This window comes from Psammomys obesus, unplaced genomic scaffold (assembly GCF_907164565.1).
Source record: "Psammomys obesus unplaced genomic scaffold, mPsaObe1.curated_primary_1811, whole genome shotgun sequence".
Classification (NCBI taxonomy): domain Eukaryota; kingdom Metazoa; phylum Chordata; class Mammalia; order Rodentia; family Muridae; genus Psammomys; species Psammomys obesus.
Window position 1 is genome coordinate 10291817 of NW_026585691.1, and position 22437 is coordinate 10314253.

The following is a 22437-nucleotide window of genomic DNA, read 5'->3' on the forward strand; positions in this document are numbered from 1 at the left end:
ATATATATATATATATATATATATATATATATATATATATATAACTCAAATCAAACACTAACAAACCAAATAATTCAATTAAAAACAGGGTACAGAGATAAACAGAGAATTCCCAACAGAGGAATTTCTGATGGCTAAGAAACACTTAAAGAAATATTAGACATCCCCAGTCATCAGGGAAATGCAGATCAAAATAATGTGAGATTCCATCTTACACCCATCAGAATGGCTAAGATAAAGAACTCAAGTGACATGCTAGTGAGGCTGTGGAGCAAGGAGAACCCTCCTTCATTGCTGGTGGGAGTTCAAACTTTTATGACTGTGGAAATCAATCTGGCAGTTTCTTACACAATTGGGAACAGTTCTCCCTCAAGACCCAGCTATACCACTCCTGGGCATATACCCCAAAGATGCTCTACCACAATACAAAGGACACTTGCTCAACTATGTCATAGCAGCTTTATTCATAATAGCCAGGAAGACAGGAAACAGCCAAGAAGTCCTTCAAGCAAAGAATGAGTGAAGAAAATGTTATACATTTACATAATGGAATACTACTCAGGTATTAAAAACAAAGACATCATGAAATTTGCAGGAAAATAGATGGAACTAGAAAATATCATACTGAGGTAACCCAGACCTTGAAAGACACACATGGTATGTACTTTCTTATAAGTGGACATTAGCCATAAAGTACAGGATAATCATGCTACAATCCACAGACCCAAGGAAACTAAGTAACAAGGGGAACCCAAGGGAGAATGTTTGAAGGGGAAATAAAATAGACATCTGAAATAGAGGGAGGGAAAGAACTGGATGGGAGAGAGGTTGGGAGGAGAATAAGGGTGGAGATCAAGAGTGGGGAGGGGAAAGGCTGGGAGAGAGAATGGAAATCAGTGGGGGACATCTCAGGGATGGGGGAGGCTTCTGGTAGTCTATGGTGGTGCCCCTAGTTTAGACCCTAGTGATCTACCAGAGTGGGATATACCAGAGCCTTGAAGAGGCCACATCCTGTAGTCAGACAGGACTTCTAGTGGAGAGAGCGGAACACCAGCCCACCCATAAAACATTAGACCCAAAATTTGTCCTGCCTACAAGTAGTGCAGGGATAAAGATGGAGCAGAGATTGAGGGAATGCCCAGCCAATGACTGGCCCCACTTGAGACCCACCTCATAAGAGAGAGAGAGAGAGAGAGCTAACCCCTGACACTATTAATGATATTCTGCTATGCTTGCAGACACAGCCTAACATAACTGTCTTCATGGAGGCTTCATCCAGAAGCTGATAGAAACAGATGCAGAGACCCAGAGCTAAAAAGTAGGTGGATCTCTGGGAGTCTTGCTGAAGAATGGGCAAAGGACAGAGCGAAGCTGAAGGGATCAAGACTACCACAAGAAGACCTACAGAGTAAACTAACCTGGGCCCATGGGGGCTCACAGAGACCGAGCCACCAACCAAAGAGCATGCATAGGCTGGACCTAGGTCCCCTAACAATTAGAGTGTGGGGGTGGGGAGTTGCTGTCTCTGACTCTGTTGCCTGACTTTGGATCCTTTTCCCATAGCTGGGCTGCCTTGTCTGGCCTGAGTGGTACAGGATGCACTTAGTCCTACTATGACTACGCCAGGGTGGGTTGGTACCCGCGGGGGGCCTGCCCTTCTCTGAGCATAAGGGGATTGAGGATGGGGGAAAAGGTGAGGTTGTGACTGGGAGGATAGGAGGGAAGATGGCTACAGTCAGGCTGTAAAATGAGAAAAAAAAAACATCATGAAGTTAGAAATGGCTGTGTACTTTAGTGCTACTTCCCCACGTCCTGACGCCATTCCAATCTTTCTCCCAGAACCAACCATCAGGTGAAGGTTCACTGGGGCCCTTGGGTCTTAAAGCTCATTTCTTTATTTAAATGCTGGTTCTTTTTGTTTTATGAACAAAGGATGTGTGATGCAAAGTTCCCCTTACACCTCTGGTAAAGAACAAAATAGAACGAAACCAAACCAACCCAGAACATCCTTTTCACAATGAAGCACATCGAATGATGGCTTCTTTACTACCCTGGGAACACCTTTCATATCTTGAGGAACATAACTAAAGATAATTAATGGTTCCTCTAGGTACTATGACTCCAGAAGATGTATTTGAGAGGCTTCCAAATTTTATTGCTAAGAATAAGAATGTGCTTAGGTAACTAATTTGCCTCTCAAACTTTCCATATTGATGTCATATATTGTAGCAAATAACACGATTTACACTAAAATTATAAAGATTATGTAACTACAGTTGACCAGACTTTACACAACTATAGTGCAATACAACAGTTTATATTGAAGTCAACTCATAGAATCTGAGATGTGAGTCCAAAGCTATCTATTTTCTGTTTCAAACTAAAATACATTAGACTGCACTTCTGCTGAATACAAATTAGTAAAATGATGGAAATTATCTATGTTTTCAGACATTTCAATAAGCAGAAACTCAAAGATTTTATTCAAAGGAGGCAAAAAAGGGATCTTCAAATAAAAGCACTTCTGCTCATTGATTTTAATCCACATAGTCATTAACTGGAAGAGATTATTTTCCTTTATGAGACAATTGTAACTCAGACATAAAATATCCCTTTTCTGTGAAAGGCTTCCATGATCATTTTTTTTTCATGCCATAATAAAAGCTCAGACAAGGAAAGAGAACACAACTCAGGATGGCTCCGCAATGAATCATCCTGTGCCTCCTTCCATCTCATGTTGCCCATTGAATAAACTCCATTTAATATGTCCAAGTCTTACACATTTTTCACTGTCTGTGACGCTATGAAATATTCAAAGAGCCTCTGGTTTAATGAAATAGCTGTTAGGAAAAACACCTTTTTCCTGTTGAATATTGTAATCAAGATGCAAGAAATGCATTTTTGGACCAATTTCTAAAACTGTAATCCATGCATCCCTGAGGACAGACAGTGCCTGCCATTTTTTCTTTTATAAGCCAACTACCCAACTCAAACCACTGAGTCAACTCCCAGATGAAGAAAATATCAAAACTGCAACAAAAATCAAAATGATTTCTACTAATTTTACTCCAGACTGACTACAGTATTTATGCATTTTAATTCTGCAGAGAAACCAAGGCTCTTTGTATTATGCCTAGTGAGCCAAATTAAAAGAAATACTGTCATCACAGCCACTCTGTGGGGATTTTAAAACTTCAAGTGCAAATCTTTTCTTTCTTGGCACATTCTTTATTCAGAATACCTCCTTTTGTTTCCTCATAACTCCGCTGACTTACAAGCAGGACCTCCAGCCTCTGATCTGTGGTCCCATAGGCTCATTTGTTTTAATACTTGGTCCCTGGCTGATGTGGAGGAAACCTCAAGGAGGGTTCTAACTGGATAGACAACCAAAGCTTTTTAGACACTGCAAATTTTCCGAGACAATCTCCCTTGCATGCAAAACCATTGTGTTAGATCAACTGATACATGACAAACATGATATGTCTCTACAGGATACTGATCGTCATATGGACTGGTTGGAGGTGATACTCAGTAAATGTTTGTCATACGAATAAAAAGTAAAATAGTTCCTTGGTGTTGCAGGCATTGTCAGGATATTAAATACTCATCAGCTAGGCTCAGTTCATTCATAAGACCTTATGAATGCTTCTATATCCATTTTGAATTTGGGATTTATTTTCTAGCATTTGGAATAGAAAGAGAAGAAAGTATTGTTTTAATGTTGTAGATTTCATTTGAACTCTATCTCATAAATTTCTAATGAGACATAAAGAAAAAAATCAGCATTTCCCTTTTCTTACTTTTTCCTTTTTCTCTACTGGTGATATTTAAAATGTGTTCTATAGAGAGAACAAAGGAGGAGGGAAAGAGGATAAAATAGAAAAGGAACAGGGCAAGAAATAAAAAGAACAAAGGGAAAAATGAGCAAGTTAAACCAATTTATGAAAAGTTAATTCAAGTAATCTTTTTAAAGGAAGCATGTCTTCCAACTTGAACATAGCCCAAAGAAATGATTAAAAGTAATTGACTTTTCTCTTCAATATAATATTACAGTTTATCTAACAGAGACAGAGAATATAGGAGAGAAAGTCATGGGAAATAAATCTTATAAAAAGAAAGGAAAAGAAGAAAAGTTGACTTTGGTTAATTGCTTTCATGCTAAGTTAAGGTGGCACAAGATGGAAGACACACCAATGAGACAGCCCTCTCTGGAGTGTTTAGTGGTCATGGTTTCCAGCAAGGAGGTGTTCAGGTGTTGAACAACTGGCTTCCCACTTTTAAGCATAACCTGAGCTTGAGTTCTCCCAGAAATAGAATCTGAGACAAATACCCAAGAATGGGAAGGAGTCTAGTTGAAGTCAAATGCTACCACTGCACATGGTCCCGAGGGAGCCCACCTGGGAAGGAATCCCATGAAACACTTGGTCAGGGAGGGAGGAGGTGACAGTGGGAGAAAGAAAGAAAATTAGAATGAAGAAATGCTACCAGCCAACCACCTCTGAGGGGAACCTGAACTCTCAGAGGAGCATATAGACCGAACATCACAGTTGTGAAAATACCTTCTTTCGTCTGAGGCATCAACTTTCTGTTCTTTTTACTTAGAAAGAATTGTGAAAGCTGTTCTATTCTCTGTTAACCCCGACCCTCTATTTTTAACCATGCTTCATGTTCTGCCTGTTATTTCTGTAACTGTGAGGTTGAGTTTTAATTGGGCGATCTGTGTGCCTTGCTCTCGGGTCAAGAGCTACTTAACTTACTCTGTGAGCTCTGTGTCTCTATGAACTTCTTGATCAAAGCATCAGTAGTTTGAGTGTAGAGGCTGAGAGCATATCTCAGGGAATGAAGATCTGGGCTCTTCTCCAGAAAATTCTTCTTCAGGCCATTTCCTCCTGCATGAAAATATTGCTAAAAAGGAGAAAAGGAAAGTTATATCAGCAAAGGCTCTAGGAGGAAACATTGGGGGAAGGTATTTTTCACTCTAACAGTGGAACTTAAAAAAATTCCATTAGGTAAGTTTTCAGGTAAGTACTTAGAAAGCAGGTACCATTTATCTGGTGCTAACTCATCATCAGCTAACTTAGGTTCAAGACAGATCTCTGGAGACCTTAGCTGTTTTCATCTAAAATGTCAGTTATATAAATCGGATCTTGAAGGCACAATGGTTAGAATCCTTCCAGAGGGGCAGGCTTCAGGAAACATGACCAACTAGATTCTTGATTTCTGTTTCCGAAGAATAATGAAAGTTACCAATATTTTACAAAGAAGGTAGACCCTGTTACATATTTTACAGATACCTTTTTTTTTCAAATTCTAGACCAGGCGTTCACTCTCCCACCTTGTCCATCTTCTTATTGTACCTCTGTGTGGCTGTGGGCCAACCTGAGCAAGCACAGTGCTCCATGAACACAAAACGTGCAGTTGATTTTCGTATGCTCTTGTCACCTAACAGAGTCAAACCATCTTAGCTTTCACACATAGAGTAGATCTATGTTCACCAACCAGCAGTGTTGGCACTGAGGGACATTAGCTTCTTCATGTGCTGTGTATGTACGGGCACCTTTCTGAAATGTGAAATGTCTAGAAGTAGGTGATGAAACTATAGACATTTTCTATAACGATGTTCATAACATTCCACCAAATTTAGAGGATTGATTCTTCCTTACCGACAATGCTAGATTTGGAACCTAAGCCCTCTTTCTGGTAACTATGGTCCCCTAGAATCTATAATTGTCAACATTTGCAGTATCTGTAATGGTCTCCAGTGTTAACAATATTTGAGGATGGGCCCTTAACCACTGAGCTATCTTTCTAGCCCCTTGTTATGTACTTTGATCTTATAAGATGTTGGAATATTTTGTACATAGATGGCATTTGTTGAAGAGTAGGAGCCTGAAATTATTTTCAATATTGATGGATAAAATCTATGCTTGTTTCTTCAAAAAACGCAAAACAACACATTTGAGGGTGAGAAACTATTAAATGGAAACTCTGATGGATGACGGTTCATCCTTGTGTTGCCTTTGTACCACCTTGGGGCAGAACGCTCTGGAGGCCTGAAGAGATGGCTGGAGGCAAGAACAGGAGGGAGTTCTGGAGAGGCAGACACTCTCTAGTCAGGGTCTCTCATGTTAGCTCGAGTCTGATCAAATCTGTGTACAAGGGCCAGAAGATTATAACAGAAGGAGGAGTCATCAAAGATGATACAATGATATTTTAGCATGTGTCAGGAAAGTTGGGTTAACCTAGAACCCCTGCACAGATGTGGGTTCCATAGTAATGGGAAGAGGGATTGCCTCTGACATGTACTGATTGGCCTACTCTTTGATCACCTCCCCCTGAGGGGGGAGCAGCCTTACCAGGCCACAGAAGATGACAATGCAGCCACTCCTGATGAGATCTGATAGACTAAGATCAGAAGGAAGGAGAGGAGGACCTCCCCTATCACTGGACTTGGGGAGGGGCATGCATGAAGAAGAGGGAGGAAGGGTGAGATCGGGAGGGGAGGAGGGAGGGACTTATGGGGGGATACAAAGTGAATAAAGTGTAGTTAATAGTAAAAAAAAAAAAAAAACATTCAGTGACCATTCTCTTTCCAGTACCCATCAGATCATATTCCCTTTCCATTGTCTCTGAGCTGTTTTGAAAAGTGTGATTGTGGAAAATGACTACTATGTGAATACTTCTGTGTATGGAAATGCAAAACTAATTATTTCTGTCTGAACACAGGCAATTCCTGCTCTGTTCCCAGGTATTTTTTTTAATATTATTTGTACAGGTGATTTACTAGTATAGATTTCCTATTGCTTTTATGCAGTTTATTCTTGAAATTTTACTGTGAATGAGTTGCAACATTTTACTGGTTTGTGCACTAAATAATGAGTTAAATGACATTTTGGGCATGTTTTCATAACTGCTTCATTGCTGTATTCTAAAAACAACTCTAAGTCCTCACATGGGCGTCTGCTTTTATGAGGCCAACCACAGTTCTTATTATGTTACTCGTGCAGCAAGGGCCATGGAGTGTGGGTCTGGCAGCCTCAGTGGTACTGTCTGCATTCTTGCCCATTCTTCTCCTCCTCCTTTTAGGAAATATTCACTAAATCTATACCATAAATTGAACTTTTTTGTTACATTCCAAGAATATAACATAAAACAGGTACTACGTTTTTTGTTTTTGGTTTTTTTTTCTGAAACAGATTATAACTTAATGGGGAAATTTAACCAAAATTTGTAAAGTAAAAATTTGTAAAGCAAGTAACCAAGCATACATGACAGCTATAGAAATTGTTTGGGTAGAGTTGAGGGACCATTAAGAGAAAGCCTTTTAACCTCTGTTCAAAACGACCAACCCTTCTTCTGTGTAGAGACAATGGCACGTCTGCTCTGTTAGAAGTCAGTCAAGTTGGGCTGGTCAGTCACATAGCCCAGGAACTATCCCATAGAAAGACTAATTTTCTGTAAGTCATACTAAAGACGTGTGAGGAATAATGTTGGGGTTCGTTCTAATGTTGGTTCTCAAGAGCTGGTTACACCTATCCTTGTTTTGTAAATCTGCCCAAAACATACCTGATTAGTTGGTTAAACAGCCTATATACTTGGGCAGGGCAGAATGGGACAGGCTATGGCTAAGGTTCCTGGGCTTTTGGATTCAAGAGAGAATCATGGAAAACAGACAGATGGGAAGGAGAAAAGAGGATGTCAGGATGGGTTAGTGTGGAGAAGAAACCATGTGGGACCAAAGAAAGGATTCCAATAATGGCATGGAAAGGTCCAGATGAAGACTACAAGCAAGCACCATAGAATTATGTATGGAAGGTAGACCAGAGGAGGAGGATTAAGGTGGATGGCGTTGGGTGGGGGCTGGGAGATGGATGGTGATGATTCTGAGACAGTGTAAGGAAAATATCTGCCTGGCCCAAAGTAAATAAGGTAATTATAAATCTAATGGGTATCTGTGTCTTATTGTTTGTGACAGCAGGTTAAATAATACTGCTAATAATAGCACTAATAATAGCTAATATGTAGCACAACACTCTTTTCTCTTTACTACAACAGAAAAATTATTCATTTAGTGACATAAGTGTCCCTTTTCCCCCCAGAACCCCCGCTTCCTGTAAAGTTAATAGCGACTTGCCATTAGGTGTTGTTGGATCTGAGTCTTAATTCAGAAATTCTTAAATTTCTCTTTTTCTTCTTTCTTTTGGATGCTGCCCAGAGCCTAAATATGTTTTCTCTGGTACTTTGGACCTTTTTTTCACTCTTTCTCTGAAGTTTTTCTCCCCACCATGTGCCTACCTGTCTGCCATGTGGCTGACCTTTATGCCAAGTTAATTCAAGTCACAAAGCTTTTTCTCTTCCTTTTCTTTATCCCCCTCTGACTGGGAAACTGCTGAGGTTTTCAGCTTGCCTGCCATGGCATTTTTCTTTTAAACTCTAATAAAATTGTCTCTGAGCTTCAAAAAGTTGTTTGATAATATACACAATGGAGGAGAGCAAATGATTGTACTGTGGAAGGAGTCAGCAAAGGCCTCTGAAAGAAATTCTGAAGCGACTATATATCTGTTTCTTAGGACTGCAAGTTTCTATGTTTTTGAGACAAGGTCTGATGTAGTTCAGGATGTGCTTGAACTCAATACATAGCTGAGGATGACCTTGAACTCATCGCCCTGCCTCCACCTCTGGAGTGCTGCATCGCACTGCGCTTTGCTGGAGATGGAGCTTGGGGCTCCATGTGCGCTGGGCAAGCACTCTAGCAACTGAGCCACACTGGCAGCCAGTGCTGCTATCTTTAACTTCAGCAGCCAGTAGATAGTCCACTGCAATGAACTAGACACCAGACAACCGTGCTACATCACCGGCAAAAACCCTGGGGGTCTTAGCATTGTCTAACAAGAACTGAGAGACCTGATGGCTCTCACACTGTGCTTCTTCCCTACAGCGTTATAAATACTGTCTGCCAATTTTTCTATTCTAATTTCTATATTGTGCTCCCTAGAATAAACACATTGCCCTGAGGCTGTGGAAGTCCTAGAAAAGCAAAGAGAGGCCACAGGCTCAGAGATGCAGAAACCGTATCAGCATAGTCAAGGGCTTGAGATTTAGTTAAAGATGTCTGTTTAACACTCTCTTAATAATCCTGGTTTCCAAAACTATTTAGCCACAGATGATGGACAACACAGACCTTCTGTGAAAAGTTCTGTGGATACAAATGCCTTATAGAAGAGAATTTGGGAAAGCTGGGAAAAAAAATAACATGACCAGAATTGACATGCTTGAGAGTTTTTTTTTTAAAGGCCTAGCAGTATCCATGGAGGAAGTGAACAATAATTAAAGTATGAAGACATAAATCGTGTGTTCATCCTTGAACCCTTTATAATAACTTTATAGGAAGATTTTTTTTTTGTTAAGGCATTATTTTGTAGATCTAGAGAAACTGGGGAGCTAGTCATGAAACAAAAATGGAAATAAGTTTGTTCATGAGCAAAGCCAGGGTCTTTTTGGGGTTTTCAGTGATGATCCTTAACTGACTTCTTTCTTTTGGCCCCAGAGACTCAGAAAGTCTGTTAAGGGCCCAGCAAGCAGGGTATTTAGAGAGCAGATTGGGGCAGGTATGATGGTGTTCTTTTCAGACAGCACTTTAAAACCGGGGATGCTACAAGTCTTGCATAGGGGATAATGCTGTCAGGGAGAAAATAAGCCATGAGGGGCAGGGAACAGAAACAGGGATACAGCCAAATGACACAGCCACTGGCTTCTTAGTCAAGGAAGGAAATGATTTCTGTGTTTATGGAAGTACAGACTACCAAGACATGCTTTATGTAAGCCTTTCACTCATAGTTGGAATCAGGTGACAGCATCCCAGGGATAAAAAATCAGGAGGAAGAGGCCACCGTTATAGCATAGACCTCAATGCTTGACAAGAGATGTCACATAGTCTTGAGTCTTTGCCAATCCTGAAGGAACAAGAGAGTGGGGTGTTTATTTGGACGAGGCTTGAGGAACACCCGTATGACAGTGAAAGTCTTAAGTCTTAAGCAGATGTCAACATCCACAGCTCAGCACAGTTCAGTTCTCCTTGCATTACACACCAGAAGGAAATTGCATGCTGCAGGGGAATTATATGCCAGAAGAAAATTTGAAAATGCACGGCTTTGAAGCTTTCTGAGGGTTTTCCTCCAAGCATGTGGCAGTAGATTCTTTTCCATCGATTATAAACAAAAGACAGAGGGTCGGTTGCTCACGGTCCTCTGATCAACCTCATAACCCAAACCCTCCAGTTTGGCCTCTTAAAAACCTCTGTTTACACTAGTATAAATTGGGAAAGAGAATTAAAAGAAGTCACGGCAAGTTATTTTTTCCTCATTAAGCAAAAGAAAATTTGAATTCCCTGTTGGGGGACTGAGAAAATGGGCTGTTTATAAGGGATACAGATATCAGCTAGGTCCTGTGCTATCTGTGGCTGGCCGAGGGTTGGCTGGTATTCTTCTGTGTACTTGCAATGACACTTGTCAAATATGTCCTTGAAACTGAGCCAAAGATCAAGGTTATTTCATGGATAACAATGGTGGCAGCAAAATCATGGGTATTCTGGAATGATAAGCATGTATTTACCAGATGAAATGGCAGGAAGATCATGGATGGACCTATATTCATAAACCCCTGGGTTAGCCCAGGATGCCTCTTCTCCTTGTCCTCAGTCTCACTGTGAGTACCATTGCTTCTCCCTTTATTCTGTCACTCACATCAGTCATTCCTATTTTGCCACTATACCATCCTCTTGATGGTGGTCCTAATCTAGGACTTGCTGTAACTGATCTCTGGCTGGATCACGAACTACACAATCTATTTTGTGCATTTTCATAGAATGGTGTGCTGAAATGATATGTTCAGGCAGCCATATTTTCAGGTCATCAACAAGTACTCTTTTATAAATATACCAAGGACATGAGATGACTTGACTTTCAACCCGGAAACTTAATGTCAATCCCAGTTTACACTGCTTTAATATGCCAACTCCCAGTAAAGTCTAGCCTAGTACTCAGAGTAGTCTAGTCTGGGCCCCATACTCCTGCCTCATGCCTGTCTGCAGTGAATTCCTTTCTTTCTGTACATGGTCACGTTGTAAATTATGTCAATTATGTGAACATCGCCCACATCCTGTGATATCCCATAGAGCCTTCCAGACTATGGCGGCTCTTCCCAAACTCCTGATCTCTTCTGCCCAAGGGGACTCTCTAAATCTTGACTACTTCTTTCTCATTCATAGGAGATTTTATTTTCGTTATGTATACATTCAGGCAGTCATATTTTCAGATCATCAGTGCATCTGCCTGCATATGAACGGGCACTGGAGCTTTTCAAACTATAGTTACAGATGTTTGTAATTCACCAATGTGGATGCTGGGATCCAAACTTAGAACCTCTGAAAGAGACAGGTCCTCTTGACCACAGAGGCACCTCCTCCAGGCTCCTCACCCCTTTTAGTCTGTGCTCTTCAATTGCTAACTGAATCACCTGCCCCGCCTCTTACACTGTCGTAAGGTAATACTCATCCACACTTAGTTTTCAATATACCTCTGTCATCTTTTAATCTAGGCTAGACATTCCTTTGGGGTAGAAACAGCATTGCGTCCCAAAGGGGGTATTAACTCTCTGGGGGGAAGTTAATGAACCCCACTGGTTTGTGCTTTTGCAGGAAGAAGGTGCTCGGATGAATACTAAATCAGAAGGCCAGTGGCCTAGACCCTGAGAAATGGAACCACTTTCAGGGAAAAGAATCAGGCTTACCAGTGAGCTCCACTGAGTATATGGAAGGCACTAAGAGGAAAAGGTGAAAAACACAGTAGAATGTGTGGGACCCTGGCTTTCATGATGGGAAAAGCACACTTTCACCGTGAGGCCATTTCTCAGGAGATACGAATGTTAACGTCTATGAAGAGCTCTGTATGTGCTGTGACCGTTTTAGTGAGAACTCATTTAGTCTCCTTCTGAACCTTCAGGCAGCGGTGAGTGGGACCATTTCATGTCAGTCACCCACTGTCCCGAAGTTCTGCCTGCCAGTGACCAAGTTTCCTTCTCAGTCCCAGTATTTTATTTATATGCATATCTGAAGTCATCCTCCAACAAAGCCTTCCATCTCAGAGTCATCCTAACTCTGGCTTCACTGCCCTCAGGGCGGAAGTATCCCTCCTATGTGACTAGGGGCTGGAGAGTGTGGTGTTTAAGCGTTATGTGCTTTATCTTAAACGTAACTCTGGAGCTCCTCCTGCCGCCCCCTCCCATTTTTTTTCTGAAACTGCAGAAAACAAAGCACTTCAGTCCTTTGTTTTTATAGGAAGAAGATTATACTGCTAAATACAAAATCAGGAAAAATATTGTCTGAATTCTGAGCAAACCATTCTTTTTATAATCCCAATAAAATTCTGTAAACCCTCTGATTCTTCACTGTTGCTCATTCACAGTCTGTTTTTGCTAATGTACTGGAACTTGCAAGTGTTTTTCCACAAGTCTGCAAAGGAGGGTTTCCTTTTCATGTACTATTTTGGCTACGAATTCCCATCACCACAGTTTTTAAACTGTAATGTACATTTGGCAAAGTCACACAGATATCTCACTATGCAGACTTAGATATGAGCTATGCCCTCCTTTAATCTGTAGAGGTCTTTTGAAGATACTACTGATAGATATTCTAAAAATATTTCTGCATATCTTGATTCCTCCTGTATGAATCAGATCAGAATTGCTGCTCATTCATCTTTCGGAGTTTTCCTTTTCCTGACCATCTGAAGCTGAGATTCTTGACTTTGGTGTTTGAGTCTGGGCATTCTGGCCTCAACCCAGTGCCCCTCCTTGCTCTGTGAGACTTAGCCAGATGTGGCCCATCCTTCATCCAGACTGAGGGATTCAGGGTGACGCATTCCTTCTCAGCAGTCACTCCTTTTCTCTCAGACCTGAGATGCTTTCTCTCAGATTCCTCTCTCTTCTGTCCCTAAGTCCTCCAGCATCCCTCCCTGTGAAAGTATCATAGATACCTAGGGAGGACCCATTCACTACCCTTTCTGCATCTCCCTGGGCTTTGACCAAGCACTCCTGTTTCTGGGCTGGTGCTTTTCTGTTCTGAATTCAAAGACCCCTGGTATCCGTTTACTTCTTCTGTATTCTCTGTGTCTAGTGAGCTCTCAGGTAAATGGCTTTTGAATTTCAATGCCACAGACTAGGTAGGTTATTTTATCCTTCCCATAAGCAGCTGAATTTTAAATAATGTACAGAGTATGTAAAGTCTGAATACTGTGCAATGATTTAAAAAAAAAGATGCTGAGAAGTTGTCACTGAAATTGGATAATGGAGGGGAATACAAGATGGAATTTCAGAGGCTTGCGGTGTCATTCAAAACCCATGCTCAGCTATCTTGCTGGATCTTGAATACAAATAATGGTGTTACCAAGGTCTGGGGGAAAAAAGGAAATAGGATTTTGTTCGGTCTAACATGCAGGGCATTTATGAAAATCAGATGAGGAGATGCACACATGAGAAAAATTTGACAAATGCCTACATCAGTTCGGCCTGTTTTTTGTTTGTTTGTTTGTTTGTTTTTGTTTTTTTTTTTGTTTTGTTTTGTTTTTGTTTTTTTCAAACTTCACAGCTCTCCTCAACACTCCTTTTCTATCCTCAGCTTACTGGGCTTAAACGACCCAAGGAAGAGACAGGGTCACACCTTTAGGAGACAGCCGCGGGCACCTGCTGCTTTGCTTTAAGAACATCCCCTCCCCAACTGTGGATGCTTTAGTCCTTGGAGTTAGGGTTTGCGAAAACTGATTGACAGAATTCAGGCATAAACCTAGGCACTGGGTCAGAAGAAACTCCTTGTAGGCACAGGTCCTCACAGGATGATTCCCAGATAAAGAATTGCATCACAGAAATTAGGGCTAAGGGAAACTGGGACCCGCAGGCTCCGAAGGAGCAGGGTTAGACCCCAGTCCTGGAGAGATGATTTGGAAATAGCTAACAGGGTCTTGGGTAACAGGTAGGAGTTAAGTTCCCAAAGAATCCACAAGTGCCACGTGGCTGGACTGAATGAAAGATTTACAGATCACAGAAGACAGAATGTTTGTGACACTGAGATACAGATAGAAGGGATTCATGTGAGGACTGTCTTACAGTTTGGAGGAGAATGCAACATGCCAGTGGTGGGCAGGTACCTCCAGCCAGAAAAATTAGAAGATGAAGAGCTTAGAGACAGGAGTCAGATTGATTGATACATTTCTATTTCCACAGGACACATTCCATTTTTTTTTTTAACCCCAAAGCATAAGTTCTAGTAAAATCCAGGAAGGGCTAAACTCAAATCCTAAAATTTTACTTTTCTTTTCAGAATGTGTTCTAGTGTGTTTTCCTTCTCTCTAGTACTGATTGCTTTATACATAGCCAAGAGGCTTCTTACTCAAATATTTGGAAACTTTCAGAAAAAAATAGTTTTGAATTTCTTTCTGTATTTCTGTTGTTGTCACTGCCCGGATCAGTTTATAACAGCGGGTGAGGTGGACCTGGTACAGGACTCAGGATGGTGAGGTGGGAGAATCAAAGCAGACAGCAGCTCTTCACTCCACCAGACACGAAAGACGATCGGTGTCCTTTTCCACGAGGGGTGTCATCAGTAAACACAGTTTAGGAAGTCAATTTTCTAACCCTTTAATAAGTACAGTCCCCACATACATACACATACACCACACCACATAAATACACCCCCACACACTTATACACTTATACACACATACACCACATAATACAAACACATATACGCCCCACACACACTACACCACACTTGTGCAATCTCTATCTCATACCCCACAGACTCTCTCACACACAACACACATACAGAACATCATACATCCCATATACCTAGACCACACACATATATGCGTACCACACACGTATGTATACCACACACACCACACACAATATAGACGCATGCTACATTCCACACGCACACACACAACATACTATCCCACCCCCACAAAGTTATTTGGAAAGGAAGCACTTTTAAGTCACGTTGAGACCCATGAACATTTAACTCTCACTACAGTACTTGTCAGTCCTTTGCTATGTGAGATCAACGCTTGTCATACAAGATTTCTGAGTTTTCAGTGGAATTCAAAATGAAACTATTGTATTACCAAGAAAGAGTATAAGGCTGGTGTTTCAAAAATTATTTCCACAAGCGTAGAAATCCTGAGTACAAATTATGCTATCCTAGAATCCTCCTGAACCATCTGTTTAACTCCATTGGGGCGGGGGAGGGGCAGGGGGGGTTGCATATCTTTCCTTGAGAACATATGTGGTGATATTTTTCGCTCATGCTTTCTGTAGAGATTCAGAGGAAGAAATATAAAATAGAAATGTGCTGTGGATGAAGTGAGGGGATGAATGAGCTGGAGCCAGCAAATGTCTGGAATGCATCTATTTGGCTCTCTCCTGGTCACCGCTGGGACAGTTGTACAGCGGAGGCCTCACCATGGAGAGGTGCAGGCACCCTCAATGAATATCCACGAACACCATATCCTACCTTTATAGTGGCCAAGACCACCTCCATTATTGCACATTGTCTTGGTGTCAGACCCTTGGCATCTTCTCGAATCATATGCTCCTGGAAGATAGGTTAAAAATTGCTCAGAAAATGACAGATGGGTTTATTTTGTGACCTTAAAACAAAAATCTAAACAGTTTCTACATACAAACATTTTCTATTTAAAATATCTTCTTAAGGGTTTAGAGAGGTGGCTCAGCAGTTAACAGCGCTGAGGACCTGGGGTCAGTTCCCAGCACCCATGTAGCAGCTCACGTCCATTTAACTCTAGTTCCAGGGGATCTGGTGCCCTCTGCTGGCCTCTGCAGGCATTGTATACACACAAAGTTCCTATATGCATAAAAGGGAAGCACTTATATATATAAGAATAAGCAAATCTTGGTCATTTTTTCCCCACATTTTTTGATAAATTTTCAATTGTCGAAGGAAGGCTAAGCATCTTGAATAAAAATGAAACTCTGGCAGAGGTATACAATTATTTACATTCCAAATTAATGTTAACTAAAAAGATAATGTAACCTAAAAACTCTGTCCCAAAGGCTTTTCACTTAATTCCTTGATTTGTGTTCTGTCCCTTTGAGGAATTCAAGACAGCAAGGAGATTAAGGGGGTCAAGTTCAGCTCCCCAATTAACACAGTTATTGAGTGTTGTAAGTACAGTGTTCTAATTGATTCTCTTTCTCAGACCCTCCGGATGTTTGTCCCTTACTGAGAAGAGCCCCAAGGAATAAATCAAATGAGGCTGTGGAGATTTTCAGACTTTTATAGTCATTTTAATACTTTAGAACTGATTTTAATATGTTAACTAGATTTTCTTAATTGTTCCCTGTAATGTGTCTCAAGCCATCATTCAAAGATTATTTAAGAAAATGATAGAAAGTTAGAGAATATAATACTAAAAGAAAAATTTTAAAGAATCCTGATGCTATATTGGTACTATTTTCCAGGGCTGTGCAATTCTATTTAGCAAAGCTCAGCATATGTATCCATACTTGCTCTTTCCAATATTTAAAAATCTATACTAATAAGCAATATGTGTTGTTTCTACAAAGCTATAATTGCTGCCAGCAATAAGTCATTGCTGCTCAGGTTTCTCTGGCTGCTCAGGTAAGAGATCTGTAGTTAACCTACAATTTCAAGTGTATCTTAGTAAATGGTTTTGATATTGTGTCAAGAGTCTAAAAAGATTGAGGGACATTTAATTTATTTTTATGTCAAATAATTCTGGTTTTATTAAATAGCAATGCCAATCTTACAAAACACACATATATTATAACATCTCTGAGCATGAAGTAACAAAAGCATATGTCAGACTGTAGGAAAAGCCCAGAAGTTTAATTTTAAATCATACAGTTCAGACTAAAAGAATTGAAAAATAATTTAAAAAATTGAACCGGGGGACTAATATAGAAATTCAGTAAGTATAGAAAAACAATTATTTCCTAGTTTTGTTTTCTTGGTTTTGGGTTCTTTTAAATGAGGTAGTTACTTCTCTATATCAATCTCTCTTTTCAACGATGTGAATTCTGAATGTATCCATCAGTACGATGTGTCCACCAGGATCATCCTAGTTAGATCTACATTCAATCTTACATCTTCAAAATAAAAGTAGCTTTTTTATTAAAAAAAAAGAAAAAAAAAAAAAGAAAACGATACCCCAGTATCACGAGAGTGATTCACTTTGTTACATGTGAGGTTCTTCCCATTAGCTTCAGTTTTGTTGTTTTGCATAAGATTGCAGAGGAGTCATAGAAAAGACCATAACCGAGCAGTATGACATGGGACCAAGTTTTCTCTCGTTGCCATAGTCCTTCACATTATTGAATTATTACAGCACTCTTGCTGTAGTAACTCTTACTCCGTTTTCCTTTGGTAATTTAGAATATTCACCAAAACCTAAGCCACGGGGGACCTACAGGGGACACTAGCTTGTTATCTTTTCTGTGCACACAGCCTTTCTGGTGACCCAATCTGCATTTTAAATAAAGTAGATAAGAGTTGGGTATATGAGATAAGCCAACTGGCCCACAGCATTTCTCATGGCAAAACAGCATTCCTTCAGAGCTAATGATGAATCCATGCACCGCAGACTTTAGTGGGATTCCTGACACAGAATTGGGAAAAGCTGATTTCCTGTATGTTGTTGATTGTATGTGTGTTTTTAACAAGGATGTTAGAGCAGAGACAACCACCTAGTTGCCAGAAAGAAGGTGTGCTCAGGTGAGCCGTAAAACAGGGGGAAGTGCAGAGGTGAGAGATAGGTTCAGGGTCTTATGAAATGGTAGAATCCCCATCCAAACAGCCATGAGAACCAAAGTCAGCCTGATCCATCAGATCTCACGTAACAACTTCACTGTTTGTTCATAGCAGCTAGTCTTTCTGTCATTTGAAGCAAACAGGGTCAATGTGATATTTTACTTGGAAAATGGAAGCTTGAGTAATAGAGTGTGCAAAACACATAGAAGTCAGACACACTCTTAGGGGAATTTCTTTTGTCATGAGATTTAAACCGTTTCAACTTCATGGTTTCACATGAGAAACTTTAGTCCCTTATTAACCTATTTTTCAAGGTAGTGTCCAGAAATCCCAGTGTGGTAAACAAAAATGATAAAGAGACAAAGAGCCAAGATTGTAAGCAACAGCTTAGTACTGGAATCTATTTATTCTGTCTTAACCATCTGCAGCACTGAGCACTTGTGGAAAGCAATTTTAAGGGATGGTTATATCTTTTTAAGATGTAATGTAGAAGATAACATTAGGAAACTGAACTTATAAGCGCAAGCCTTATTCCAGTAAATAAACATGTAAGCTGATTATCTTTCCTTGGTAGTGTGATATAAAACAATACTTAAGATACTCATCTTTGAGATACCAGCTGGAGGCAATGTGGGAGGTGGCAGGATGATCAACATAATTCTAAGGATCAAGCACTAAATTTTTCTAAGTTGTAAAAAAATTACATCTATAAACTGGAAACCTAAGTGTTTAGCTCATGCAACGGAGATTAGAAAATATTAAACCCATCTTCCATGTCTGTGTCCCATCCCTGAACTATACTCTAGTGGGTTGGAACAGAATAGAAGCAACGTGTATTTTAACTAGAGAAGTTTGTATACTACAGATACTCCAAGACTTGGGAATCCCAAGTGATAATTAAGGGCAAAATTATTTTGTAAATAAAATGCTCACTTGTAATGGAGAGGTGAATGTGTTTGAGAGTCTACGGTCCCTTTCGATGACTTTTATTTTCCTTTATTGTGTATTCTGACCTCAAGACTTTTCCAGGTGTCACTGCCTCTATTCAGTTTTCCATTTTGCCTTTATTTAAAGCATGTTTAATACAGCAAGACAAAAATGACCTCTTCCTTGCTTCCGAAGTTAGAATCTTTGAAAAGAAATTATTTTTACTTTATGAGTGTTTCCCCATATGCATGACTGTGAACCACGCATGTGCAGTGCTCATGGGGTCAGAAAAGGGCATCAGATCCCCTAGAACTGGAGTTACAAATGACTGTGAGCCACCGAAAACGTGCTGGGAATTGAATCCAGGTCCTCTCCAAGAGCATCTGGTGCTCCTAATCACTGAGACATCTCTCCAGCCTTAAAAATCAGAAAGTCTTAAGGCGAGTGTATGGACACAGACGTGCTTATGTCCATCCTGCTGTGTGAGGGGCCGTTCCCAGCAGGAGGGCGGGATCTGCAGAGCCACAGGACATTTGCATAAGGCTAACCAATGTCCTCAGGTCTCTTACCTTCAGTTTGGATAACTGTCCCAGATCTTTAGCTGCAATGAAGATCATCTGAGGTCCCTAGAATCACAGGGGGGAAGAGAAGGAGGACTGGGTCATCAGATCTTCGGGAGTAGAGTTCAAGATCAAAGCAGAGTCTTTTCTTTTCTTCCATTATGAAATTTTGGGTTTTATATCAGGTGTGCATAATGGATCTATTCTGAAGATGGAACAGAGATTATCTGGCAAGGCTGGCAGCATGTCAGTCAGCATCAGTGCCCCACTTCTGGGAGTGCTAAGTCTGGGTTATGGGACCTGCCGTGTAGGTAATCAGTTTTAAAGAAGCACATGGACCAGACTTTTAACTATTTTCTACAGAGATACTCTCCTCCCCTACTCCCCAAAATAGATGTGTGTAAAAGCTTAAGACATAAGTCTGAACAAGGTAGGGACATTCTTCCCGAATGGGCTGTGGCATCTGTCAGAGACCTTCTCAACTCTTCTCACAGTAGGAGATTCCCCTAGAACATCAGTGTCCTGTGCAAAACCAACCAACCAACCAAACAAACAAACAAACAAACAAACAACTGATATGGAAATTACTGGATAAGCCATTCAGAGCTACATTAGACAGCAGAATCAAATCTGCCAGTGTATGCGACTGGAAAGCTACCAAGTTTGGCCAAATTCACCAGCAGCTGGGAATAAAGTTACAAGCAATTCTCAACTGTCCTTTGTTTTCTTCCAATTGCAGAGCTCATGGTCATACATAGAGAACAGGAACCATCATTCATTCTTTTCTGTGGCTATTATTTTTCTGCCATTCTGCTTATTTCTAGTACCAAGTCCAATAGTGCCGAGGACATATTAATTTGACGCTTCACTGCTATTTGATCGTGGATGATAGAATGAAACAGTTTCACACTTGCAGATGATGGTGCCAGGGAGTCTTGAGGTCATCCTACACTTTCCCAGAAAGACCTGGTCTAGAGGATGAAATTACATATGGGATTTCTGATGTCACATTACATGTACATTCTCAAAACCCAATAGTCTCCAAACTGCACAGTGTAGTGGACCTGATGCAGAACGCATCAGTGGACAAGCTAACATGAGCCCAAGCAAATTTCCACCGAAGTTATTAAAAATAATGGTGGGCTGGTGAGATGGTTCACAATGTAAAGGCAGTTGTCATCATGTCTGATGACTCAAGTCTGATCTCCAAGAACGCAAGTAATGGAGGCGAGAACAGACTCCCATAAATTGTCTTCTGAAGTTCCACAAGGGCATCACGGCACAAGCACAGAATCCCTGACTCACAGATCAAAATAGATAAATGTTAAAAAAAAAAGTTACTTTAAGAGATCACTTGGATAGATTGAGGTGTAGGTGATGGCTGCCCTGGGGATGGTTAAAGTACAAAACAAGTAAGCAAACAAACATCCAACTCCAGCTGTGGGTTAAGGAAGGCTGTGCATGTGAAGTGTTTCTCGGAGCACAGGCCAGTCTCTCAGGGGTTGACTCTCTTCTGGGTCCATCTTTCTGTGTGGAGGAGCCCCCGCTTGTGGTTCTCTTTGGAACAGGTCTGTACAGTAGCCACATTAGAGCTTCTTCCCTCCCCATTTTTCTGCTTGAGGAGAATTGACATATACACCAGCCCACTGTTATTATCCCCCGATGACCAAGCCTAACTTGCGTTGTGGTGTTATTAACTAAACTAGCTTTCATATCAGAATAAGACCTCTGTGTGCTTGAGTTATTTGTATGTGACTTGACTGAAGGCTCCAAATAAAGAGATCCTACATTCACAGCTAGGAATTAAGTCAAAACATCTTCATCTTACATCTTGGCCTGCCTTATTAAAAAAAAAAAAAACTTTCTGCACATAGACATTATTGGATGCATTAGGGACCCAACATACGTGATTAATGGTTTTGACGTGTGTTTTAGCGTACTTTATAGTTACTTGTTATTTGCTTCCATTTATCTTTTCTTAGTCACACGCACACAAAATCAATTATCTCAAACACTAGCTTCCCCTCCCCATTCTTGGTTCAGCGTGTGTGAACTGAAAAGCCTGCACTGTGTGAACACTTGGTCATTGTGCAGCTCTACAGCTGGCTGAGCTTTCTGCTTTCTCTTTTATTTTCCTGCGTGTGATACAATCAAGCCCTTCAAATCCACAGAAAGCCATCTCTTCTATTAACCTCCAGGCAGGGAGGCAGCAGATGAAAGTTGCAAGGAGTGCTGAAAAAAAATGTAACGTGACCGCACCAGACGGGACCTTCTTTCTTAAGCTGTAACATTTAAGAAGCATAGTGGCTATATTTGGCTCTCAGCCTGTTCTCTGTGAATTCATAGTAATATTAAATTATATAATATTAAATTAAATATAAATTAAAAATATGTAAGCAACTAGATAACTTTAAAGGCTCATCTCCCGCCCTTTCTACCTCCCTCATTTCCTCCCTCCCTTGCCCCTATGTAGCCAAGGATGACCCTGAACTTCTGATACTCCTGTCTCTACCTCCATAGAGCTAGAATTACAGGTGCACCCTATAGCACCTGAATTTATGTGGTGTCGGGGATGAAGCCCAGGGCTCTTTGCATACTTGATACAAGCCTGACCAACTGAGCCACATCTTCAGACTCCTTGACTTTTTTTTTTAATATTTAATTTTATTTATATATTTATTTGTTACAATTTATTCACTTTGTATCCCCACTGCAGCTCCTTCCCTTGTCTCCTCCCAATCCCAGCTACCTTCCTTCTCCTCCCCCTATGCCCTGTCCCTGGTCCACTGATATGGGAGGTCCTCCTCCTCTTCCATCTGACTTTAGTCTATCAGGTCTCATCAGGGCTGGCTGCATTGTTTTCCTCTGTGGCCTGGCAAAGCTGCATGCCCCAAGGGGAGGTCACCAAAGAGCCAGCCACTGAGTTCATGTCAGAGATAGTCCCTGTTCCCCTTACTAGAGAACCCATTTGGAAACTGAGCAGCCAATTAAGAGATGAAGTTCTGAATAACAGTTAAGTTTGAACTTAGATAGCTACTTTCATTTTTAAAATTGATTTAGACAGGAAAAATGTTCTTTAATCAACCATTGTTAAAATTTTATACAGCAAGA

General features: G+C 40.7%; 1 protein-coding gene across 1 annotated transcript in view; it reads right to left on the reverse strand.

Moving 5' to 3' along the window:
* Unc13c (unc-13 homolog C) overlaps positions 1–22437 on the reverse strand; it is a 415893-nt gene that overhangs the window by 31871 nt on the left and 361585 nt on the right. The window contains exons 27-29 of the mRNA XM_055598476.1: positions 19336–19392; positions 15563–15643; positions 4758–4905 (exon numbers count right to left, since the gene is read on the reverse strand). Coding sequence (XP_055454451.1) covers positions 4758–4905; positions 15563–15643; positions 19336–19392 — 286 coding nt within the window. The remainder of the gene's footprint in view (positions 1–4757; positions 4906–15562; positions 15644–19335; positions 19393–22437) is intronic.